Below are 11,306 nucleotides of genomic sequence, written 5' to 3' on the forward strand. Positions count from 1 at the left end.
TCAAGGTAAAGTAAATCAAACTTTGCATTTTATTTATTTATTTATTTATTTATTTATTTTTTGTGTTTTACCTATTGGCTTTTGCCAAAGTTCATGAATCGGATTCATTTTATTGTAAATTTTTAGACAACTGTAAAAGGTAAGTCAAACTTACCCCAAAAGTGTGTTACTCTAAGTGTGTTACTCTATCTCCACTCTAGATAGATATATATATATATATATTTTTTTTTCAACTATAAATTCTAGTTAGCGTTACTACCAACTTTGTAAAATCCGCCTATAATCATTGATGCACAATCTATAGATACCACAAAAGCCACATAATGTAAATGATAAATCAAACTTATAAAAAGATAAAATAGAGTTTTACACATTATAATGTGGACGGAATTAGATTCATTTCAATGTCTATTTTGATGGTTTAAATTCACTTCATTAAGAGGAATAATTTTAACACAAAGACCATTAAAAAAAGTTGTAAGAATTTTAGAATGGAGTAAAAAAAATTCCATTAGCATCAAATCGAGTAGTATAGTAGCTATTCTGATTTCATCGAAGCGGAAGTCCCAACAAATTTCACAAAACTCCAAAATAAGGAAAAAATAAAATTGAAAAAGAAATAACAAAATTGAAAAAAAAAAATTCAGAAAAATAAATAGACCCAAAAACAAAAATGAAAGTATTATGAAACATTTCAAATTCCGAACGGTTTTTTAAGTTTCGGTGAGTGGTTTTCTCTCTTCATTTTCCCACTCTCTTTTAATTTCTTCTTATCTTCCATCTTTATATTCCTTTGTTATCATCGTCACCTTCACTAATCTTAATTAACCAAACACTAATCACGTGATTAATTTAATAATCACCAAAAGTTGTACCTTTAATCATAGTTTAATCAAACAATTAGATTTGATTCTGTTTTTTAAAGATAAGGAATATATATAATCCTTACTTCTCTTCCTACATTCTCTATAAATTTTGTTGTTAGATTTTGCAAGTGGTAATAAAAGAAACACAAACATTTTAATTTATACTATAAGGTCACTTTCATGAAATAATTAGCAAGTTGTTATTATCCATATCCAGATGGTTTATGTTGCATTTTCTCTCTCCTAAAAAAAGAAAAATTCTCCTTTTTTTTGCTTCCTTAATTCACTACCAAAAATATTTTCTCCATCATTTTCATTATCCGTACTGTACAAATTCACTCTTTTTCTCTCTCCCTTACCAACTTACCCACCTAAAAGGTTTTTTTTTTCTTTTTGAAAGGATTTGATGGGGTTGAAGAAGGAATTGGTAATGCATGGTGAAGATCTGCAAAATTTTGACGTCGTTGCGGGGGAAGGAATCAAGGATAGTGAGGAGGAGATCTGGTTTGAAACCGCCTCACACCCATTTGAGAGTAACAATAATGATGAAAACAAAGATGCTAATATGAGCAATGAGAATGATTTTTTAGATGTGGATGTTAGCGATCCATCATCTTTGTTCTATGCTGATTTTCCACCACTTCCGGAATTTCCTTGCATGTCCTCATCCTCCTCCTCATCCTCGACTCCCGTCGCTACGGTGGCGCCGAAGCCTTTAGGGGTGTGTTCCACCGCCACTACGTCTTCCTCCGCTTCCACGGCGTCGTCCGGGGCGGCGTCGTGGGCGGTGTTGAAGTCCGATGCGGATCAAGACCCGGAACCGGTTACGGATCATGATTTGGTTCAGCGGGTGGAGGAGAGGGAGATTTTGATGGATGATGTTGATCATTGCATGGATATGATGCAGAATTTTGGGTGCATAGACATGCTTGAGAATACTGATATTTGTTGGGACCCGTCGCCGTTGTTCGAGGATAACAACGGCGATGAGAATGAGTGTAGTCAGTATCAGTTTCTACAGCCGGAGGAGGTGTTGGTGAATCGTCAAATAGTTGATGAAGATGAAGAAGAAAGAGTGTTTGAGCAGTTGATGCAACAACAACAAAAGGGTGGTGAGAATAGTAATACTACTATTGAAAATAATAATAATAATAATAATTCTACTAGTGGGGTTGTTAGTGGTGGTATGGGTGGTCAGAATAGTGGTGAACCGGGTTCGTCGACGGATGATCTTGCTTTGGTGTTCTTTGAGTGGTTGAAGAGTAACAAGGAGGCGATATCGGCCGAGGATTTGAGGAATATTAAGATCAAGAAGTCTACGATTGAGAACGCTGCTAAGAGATTGGGTGGTGGGAAAGAAGGGATGAAGCAATTGCTTAAGTTGATACTTCAATGGGTGCAAAATCATCATTTACAAAATAAGAAAATGATGATGAGTGGTGAAGATAATGAGTTTCATGCTGTTAATACTGGTAGTGGTAGTATTATGATTAACAATAATAATCATAATAATCAAAGTTATTCAATTCAAGATCACAAGAATGAGAATGCTACTACTAGTGATACTAGTGCAGCAAACCCTAGTTGTGCACCCGAGTCGCAGTGTTTTAGACTAACTACGTGGCTTCCGGCTCCACCACCGCCTCAATCGTATGTTAGTGAGTCCCCCGTGATGGTCCCTATGACGGCCCCACCACCTCCCCCGGGGTTCCCACCCACGATTGGGTACATGGGTGGGGATCCGTATGGGGGTGGTAATCCGACGGCGGCATACCCACCTATGCCGCCATCGGATTACCATACATGGGGACCCACCCCGATGCAATACGGGATGAGTCCCCATTACGGGGGTTACCCCGATGCAGCAGCCCCGTTTGGAGGGTATCCAAACCCTCCTCCATACCCGGGGTTCTACTATCACCCCGGTCCAACCGAGGGGCTAGTGAGGCTCGGGTCCTCGGCCACAAAGGAGGCTCGGAAGAAGAGGATGGCGAGGCAGAGGAGGTTCTTTACTCATCACCATAGGAATTCTAATCATAATAATCATCATCAACATCAGAATAATGGTAATAATAATGGAAATGTTGTTAATCAACAAATGATGATGAGTCAAATGGCAGAACAGCAGCATGCAGCAGCTGTTGTAGGGAATGGGAATTGTGGTGTTGTTGCACCACATGGGAATTGGGTGTACTGGCCACCTCCACCTCCTCCACAAGTCGTGGCGCCTCAACAAGTGAACCACCCCGGTCCTATGGTTGGGCAGATGATGCCGCCGCAGCCACCCATTGAGAGGGCTGCGAACGGCTATCAGAAGCAAGTTGGGATTGAGAAAAAACAGGTGAGTGAATTTAGGTTTTTTTTTTTTTTTTTTTATTTATTCTTGTTTTATTTTTAGAATTGTGATTGAATTGATTAAATTTCTTGCGGTGCAATTTGGGTTGTATGGAATAATATTACAAGTATTGTTGTTTTATTATTGTTGATTATTGTTTTCCCTAGAAAGTTTAAAATTAACTTTATTTTCATGGGAAATGAACATTGATTTAATTTAATTTAATTTAATTTATACTCGTATTATTAATGAGTTAATTTTTTAACAACAGGGATGGAAAACAGAGAAGAATTTGAGATTTCTTCTACAAAAAGTATTGAAGCAAAGTGATGTTGGTAATCTAGGGAGGATCGTCTTGCCTAAGGTACTAATTATTATTTTGTGATGATATCGCTTGATTGTATGTGTTTAATTTTGTTCTTGCTTACTCGCGATAATATTATTAATAACATAATTTAATTTGGTTTGTTCTTGATTATTAAATCAGAAGGAAGCAGAGACTCATTTGCCAGAACTGGAGGCAAGGGATGGAATCCCTATTGCCATGGAAGACATTGGTACCTCGCGTGTGTGGAACATGCGTTACAGGTATAATTACATATTGTTTAACAAAATATTGTCTTCGTTAATTTTAAAGCATTGTTCAAGTAATCCTTATCTTCTCGATGAATGGTTAAATCTGACAAAAAATTGGTCTTTCGTGTTTCTTTTTGGAGCGTCAGGTTCTGGCCTAATAACAAAAGCAGGATGTATCTCCTTGAGAACACAGGTACGTATCAACATATGATCAATAATGGTTAGCAATATTACTTGCCGGAATTTTTTAAAATAATGATCGGTGTTTATTTCATCGGATATTTCAGGGGATTTTGTGAGATCAAATGGACTACAAGAAGGGGACTTCATTGTTATCTATTCAGATGTAAAATGTGGCAAATATGTATGTATCTCTTTTCCTTTGTCCTTCCTACCAACTTGTATATACGTAGTACGGAGTACTATGTAATCTATTCAGATGTTTAATGTGGCAAATCTTTATTTTGTTTGTGTTTCTCTTTAGTCCTCATTATTGTCTATCTTTCTTCCTGCAACTTGCACCATATGATTTAATTTACCACTTGCAACCTTAAAAGTAGAAAAGTGAACAGCTTCTATTGATATCTTCAATAGTTGCATATACTTGTATTATAGGTAGTACATTAAATTTTCCAGTTATTATTTGTAAACAAATAATTATGTCTTGGGTTCGATTTTGATTTCCACAAATTAATTGTACATAAAAAATTACCTATAGAATGAAAAACTAAACTTTTGTACATAATTTTTTGCTTTAATTTTTATAAATGTGAAAGTTGATTGCATTATCAAATTGTTCTCGTATTTCTGATATCACTTACGATATAGAAAAATAGCTTTTACTAGATAAAACTTGGTGTTATGAACCTCCTTTTGCCTTGGACCTTGATGAGAAATTAGTTCATCTTCCACTCTAATTTGTTTGATTATCCTCTTTAATATGCATTAATCTAATCAATCATGTCATGAGTTGATTTTTTTGGTCATTGGATGCTGTTTATTAATTTCTATTTTATTCACACAAGTTAATTTGATCATAGATTGTTGGTTTTACTTTTTTTTCCTGACTCAGTGAAACTGTTAGCTAAGCTAGGTTATTTGCAATCCTTGGTTATGTGACAGTATGAAATTTTTATTGTGTAAATTTTTTTTTTTTTTTTTGGTGAAGTGTAGAATATTTTCTAAAAGACCTCTAAAACTTATTTGAGATAATTTTTCCTTGTATGTTTGGTGAAAGGAGTGTCGCAATCTTCAAAGTATATATGTTGGTGAAACTCACATCATCAGTCTTATACAATAATTTGAATTAGATTTTTGTCAAAAATGTAATGTCGTCTTATGTTCTTTTCACTTGAATTATACGTTCCGATCCATTCTCTAATTGTGGTATGCTTTAGTGCTAATCGGCATTAGGGCAATGGGCATGTACTTAACATCTTCTATTGTGATTTACAGATGATTAGAGGAGTGAAAGTACGACCACAACAGCAAAGCGCGAAGCCTGAACTAACCAACAAGAAGTCAAACAAGACCCAGAAAACTGAACCAACCTCCTCCCCAGCTGGAAATGGGCCGTCCTCTTCTCCAACCGTTACTCAAAGTTAACTTCCTAGTTTGATTTATTGTTCATAAAACTCTTTTTCAGTAGAATAACATTGCAATTTCTACCCCTATGAGAGTGGTGATTAAGGCAATAAAAAACTCGTGGAGTGGTGGTTGCAAAAACCTTACATATAGGTATGTCACATCCAAAGAAGAAGGGTCAAGGAATATGATCGCAGTCATAACTGTTTTCGCGCTCTTAGTTTGGTGCTCGTTGATGTGGAGGAGATTATAGGTAAGAATCAACGGTTTTAGGCAGTTTTTGGAGGCGTTTGTATGTTGCAGTTTGTAATATTTTGTAATATGTCCGCCTTCGAATTGTGATGTGTTTACTATTGTAGATTTTGTGCTGCTGTTGCATGAAAAACTGAATGTAATTTGTGTAGTATTTGTGTGATAATAAACATGTAGATGCGGTTATAAAGTGAATCTAATTTGATACTCCGTATTTTTTTTGTGAACATTTGGTTGAATTACTTCTGTTGATTGTGCATATTATGTTTACAAATTACAAGTCCATCATACCAAGGGACTTCCCATATCATTTTTTTTTCCTCAATTGAAGAATTTTTCTAAACTGTTGACGACAATTGCGCATTTGTGCCATTGATCATTGTACCAAGGAGAAGAACTATAGGGTTGATCATGTAATCGTTGCATTAGTGAATTTAATCATATAAGGTTGCAGTAATTTGTAAAACTTAATTTAATAGGGGAAGATGAATGGAAAGTTAGGATTTGAGCTCATAATCTTCATGGTACGAAAGTAAAGGTTATCTTCTGATCTTATTTTGGTGATTGCTTACTTTTCACTAGAGCATGGCCGGAGGTAATTCATGATCCATAGTTTTCCTTTGTATGTAAAGAATGTGGTTAGTTAATGATATATATATGGAGTACTTCGTATTACTCACTCTGATTTTTAAAGTTGTTTCATTTTTAACGGTAGCAAAATGGGTACTTTAACGGTAGTAAGTAGTAATTGACAAATTTTTCTTTTACTTTTTATATTGCATTTTACTACTCCGCCAGTTCACGATATTCTTCATATTACTTACTCTGGTTTTTAAAGTTGTTACTCGGTCAGTTACTACTGTTGAAAGTACCAAAGTCTGATTTTAAGTCACTTTTACTAGGATATAACGTCATTAATCATTTATTGATGCTAAAATAACCCCTAGAATTATTTATTGAAATAACGATGTCATGTTTCCATGAAAGTGGCCGAAAATCGAATTTCGGTTGTAGTTTTAAATACAATGGGTGACTTTTTTTTTGTTGAAATTTGCAAAAGTAAACTTTGATGGTTGTAACATACAAAATGAGAGTTAAGCACAAATTCAGGTACTCAATTCTACTTTTTTTCACTGTTTAGGTACTAGATTTTTTTTTGCTTTGCTTTTGGGTACTGAGTTAAGATTTCCGGCCAAAAAAATAATTCAGCCTAAGAATTCAGTACCTTTGGTTAAAGAATTCAGTACCTTGATTAAATGAAAGTGGGCCCCACCCGATTAAAAAAATTCGCGGGTCAACCCTTTACTTTTTCCCCTTCTTATTCTTTATTCCCCCTTAATTCTTTCCATTTCTGGAAATATTCGTTGCGCATAAGTCGAAGAACACGAGCAGCTACATTCGAATCTGGGGAAAACGACAGCGAAAGCCGCCATTTTTTTGAGGTATGCTTACTTACTCATGGTTTTTGTTGTTAATTTGATATAAATTTTGATTTTTTTGCCCAATTGATGATGGTAATTGCGACTTAGGATTTTACGTTTTTTGGGTTTTTTTTTTTAATCGAAATCAAAATGTCGATTTCTTGTGTTTTTTGTGTTAAATTTGTTGTTGTGTTGTTGTTTGTTGTTGTATTAAGCTTGTGTTGTTGGTGGATGTTGATTGCATGTTGATTATTTATGCTCTAAGGTTTGATTTGTTGATCAGTTTTACGCACTAAAACAAGGGAGGTTTTAGTACACCTTGATATCCTTTGCATAGCCTTTCTGTTACAGTGGCAACTGTCCATGATTTGAAGCTTACTGTTTCTGTTTTTCCAATTTGTGGCTGGTATACTGAAGAAGCAGCAACAGGGGAAGAACCTAGCAATGTTTTGATTTTTTTTTTAAATTTTATTTTTAAAAAATTTGGGAAAACCTTGTTGCAGAATTTTTGCCTAAATAGACATGGTGAATGAACCTGTTTTGATGATATTTGTTGCTGGTATACTGCTAAACTTCTGTGTTGCTGTTTTTTATTATTATTATTATTGAAATTGAATCAGGGAAAATCATTTTGGATGAATTTTGGTTGAGAAAACATGGTGAATCTGCCCTACAGTGATGCTAGTGTTTGCAGGTGTTTTCATGGCATTTTTTGACCAAGTTCATGCCCCTTAAAATAAAGTAATAATGGCTAGTTTCTGAGTCAAAGTTAAGAATTTTTTTTTAAATATTAATTTTTTAATTAGGTATGGTTAGTGATGAGTTAGTGTTGAGTTAGTTCACCTGAAAATCACTTTGAGTACCCAAAAGCAAAGCAAAAAAAATTGAGTACCTAAAAAGTGAAAATTAGAAGAATTGAGTACCTAATTGTACTCTTAACTCACAAAATGAGAGCTTTCACTAGTTGTAATTGATAAATTTTCTAAATTAAAATAAATAAATAAATAAATAGTTAGGTCATGTCATAAGTGGTTTTGATTCAAATATTCAATAGTCACTGTTGAATATTTGACTCAAACCACTCATGATGATTCAAAATTTGATTTGGATCAAATTGGGCCGATTCTTAGGGGCAAAGCTTGGCCCGACTGCGTAATGTAGGGATGGAGTGTTAAACCTTTTTCTCTCCGATTTCCTTAAAGAAAATAAATGAGATTTTTTAGTACTTCGTAATCGATTTTCTTTATTTTTATGATAGCATATTAGAATTTTAATATTCAAAATAGTAAATGATTTATTTGGTAAATGTTTGAATTTGGTAAACCATACTCAATTTATTCATTTTCATCTGCTCAAATGCTATAATTTTTAGGAAATTAGTGTTTGAGAAAATTAAAATAACTCATTTGAGTATGATTTACCTAAAATTATAGTGTTTGAGGCAGTCCTATTTTAAAAGAGTTTGGGTTAGAAGAAGAATACAAGGTTGCCCGTTGAAAAGGTGGGGTGTGAGACAAATCAAATCCAAGGCCATGTGTACGAAGTGTGTAAAAGACAAATGACTTACCGCTTAATATTTAAAATAGACGAGTTCATTACTAACCGAGCACATATATATATAAGTCCGTCAATGTTATATTAAGGATAAAACGCATCATTAACACGATAATCACAATAACTTTGATCTTGATAAGTGTCTTGTTACAATAAGTATGTATCTGATTGAAAAAACTGATATTATTATTATATCATCTTGTGTTAAACACTAGAATAATTCATTTTTTTTGCAGCAACAATCTGCCTTCGTACCTATTTCATAACCAAAACATCTTCCTCCCAATTTATAACCATCTTTAACGCAACTTGCTGAACACATTTGACGTTCTTCTGTACATCCGGAACATTTGTTGTTGCACACATACGAAGATTTTATGACGCCCCCTCTAGTCAATGGCAACCCTTTCAATAAAAGATTTATTATTAATATCAACTCGGAAAGGAAAAAAAAAACACGTAATGCACAATACAATAATCAATTTTTTTAAGTGTATCCTCTTTATCCAGCCAAGTCCAGCCAAGTCATTGTAATAGCAAGTTGAACTGAAATAACCTTAATTTATCTAAATGTAATTTTTTTAATATAAACAAATGAACAATCATGGCTTCATGGATTAGCTTAAAGCTCATTTTAACATAGTAGTCCCTTGAACATTTTGGACAGCCAATTCAAAGCAAATATTGGAGTATATATTAAAAGCAACCTAAATCAAATCACAAAACAATTAGTAATTTTTTTTTTTTTTTTTTTTTTTTGAAACCAAACAATTAGTAATTTGAAGTAGAAAAGTCTAAGCTAAAATGAAGTAAATGCGTTACCTGTGGTGATGAATAAAGCAACGAGAAAGAACGTAACGAATAGTGTAGAACTTTGAGCCATGACCAACTTTTTGAGGAGGGCTTCTTTAAAGTTAAGAGTTGAGAGTTAAGAGTTAAGAGTTTGTATGTTCAAATATCAATATAATGCATGATTGAGGTTATTCAAGGAAAAAATATCGAATGTTAAGTAATTTTAATTTTATTTTTTTTTGGATAATTCTATATAAGCATTAAATACACTTGTATTAAATGCTTATATGTAACCCTAAGGGTTATGTACAACATTTTTCATTTTTTTTTATTTGTTTTACGTATATATGGAAATATGTTTTTAAGAATTGATTTTATTTTTTTTTCATTGGGCCGAGCAGAAGCCCATATTTAAAAAAAAAAAAAAAATGATTACATATAAGGTCAATAGAGTTCAAGTGTAAAATTAAACTTACTTCGTATTATTGATATAATCCACCAATCTTATATCATGTTGGTCCCTCTTCCTCAATTTATGTATTTGGAATAAGTAATTTTAACTCACACATGGATAGTTTTCTTTACACTGAAGTGTCTTAGAATATGAATAGGTCGCAAACTTTCTTGTTTGCTCTCTAAGCTTCTTATGTAATGTCAACAAGTCCCTACTTGAGGCAATCACAATTTTCTTAGGTTAGTCACTTTACATAATCATTCAAACAATTTCCATTATAGTGCATTGCATTCTCTAGTCATTGGGCTCTCCCTAAGTGGATGTTGATGATGGATTGTTTGCTTTTGAAATCATGTTTAATACAATCAAATGAAGCTTATGATGGTATCAAAATCTAGTTCATGATGTATTTAGTATACTTTAGGCCTGATTGAATGGATCTATGTGAAGGTAAGTGTTGAAAGTGCACTTAAGCCCATGAAATACTTCATGTGAGTAAGGCAGAGCAAAACTACCCGAAAACCTGAAAAATCGATCCGTAACCGTTTCGAAAATTAGGGTACCCGATCTGATAACCATAACCATTCGGAACCCGTTCCGATAATTTGTTATCAGGTATGGTTATTGGGTATCATTTTAAAATTAACGGTTACCGATCCGTTCCGATAAGCATTTTTTTCTTTTTTTTCCTACTTAAATCTAATTTTTTAAATCTAAACTCTTTACTTTATAATTATTTTATAATTACTTTATTTATAATTACTTTATAATATCAATAATTAGTAATATTATTAATAATTTGGTCAAAATCATATGATATTGTTGTTAATTAGTGGTAAATTATATCATAATAACTACATAATTAAGTTTAATTATCATTATTGGAAATCTTATTGGGTAACCGATAACCGATCCGAAAATTCGGGTACCCGAACTTATTGGTTCGGGTTATGGATATCACTTTTAGAGATTTTGGTTATCGAGTATCCGAACCGTTAGTACTAATGGTACGGGTATCCGTCCCATGCTCACCCCTGCATGTGAGTGCATTTAAAAGGTTTCTCATGTATGAAAGGGAGTGTAGAGTATAAATTTTAAAAGAACACAAGTAAATGCTTTACGGGCATGTTCACATTTACTTAATTTCAGTTCAGTTCAGCTCCAAACAATTCAGTTCAGTTCAGTAAATGTGAACAAGCCTTACATTAATTTTAAAATAATGTAGAGATAATCACCTTAGAATCAAGCTACATTATATTTAGTTTATTAAAATTAAGATACCTTAAAAATCCACCAATAACACCAACTATTATTGTAAAAAAAAAAAGAAAAAAAAAAAGAGATATCTTGTCACATCCCACCTTGCTAGTTTTCAAAATCTTATACTAATTAAATTGTTTTTATATGTAATTAAGATACATCAAGATCCCATTTTAGTTAAGTTACATCCAATTGGCAATTGCCCATCAGTT

General features: G+C 33.4%; 1 protein-coding gene across 1 annotated transcript; it reads left to right on the top strand.

Moving 5' to 3' along the window:
• The first annotated feature begins 1,019 nt into the window (after nucleotides 1-1,019).
• On the top strand, nucleotides 1,020-5,931 carry LOC110728103 (B3 domain-containing transcription factor ABI3-like). The gene is made up of 6 exons (XM_021907738.1): nucleotides 1,020-3,207; nucleotides 3,473-3,565; nucleotides 3,689-3,789; nucleotides 3,924-3,970; nucleotides 4,065-4,141; nucleotides 5,233-5,931. Exons 1-6 carry the CDS (start codon nucleotides 1,273-1,275, stop codon nucleotides 5,380-5,382), a joined length of 2,403 nt encoding a protein of 800 aa, XP_021763430.1. The 5' UTR covers nucleotides 1,020-1,272; the 3' UTR covers nucleotides 5,383-5,931.
• The last annotated feature ends 5,375 nt before the right edge of the window (nucleotides 5,932-11,306 follow it).

The sequence above is a fragment of the Chenopodium quinoa genome, unplaced genomic scaffold (assembly GCF_001683475.1).
Source record: "Chenopodium quinoa cultivar QQ74 unplaced genomic scaffold, ASM168347v1, whole genome shotgun sequence".
In the NCBI taxonomy this organism is placed as follows: Eukaryota; Viridiplantae; Streptophyta; class Magnoliopsida; order Caryophyllales; family Amaranthaceae; genus Chenopodium; species Chenopodium quinoa.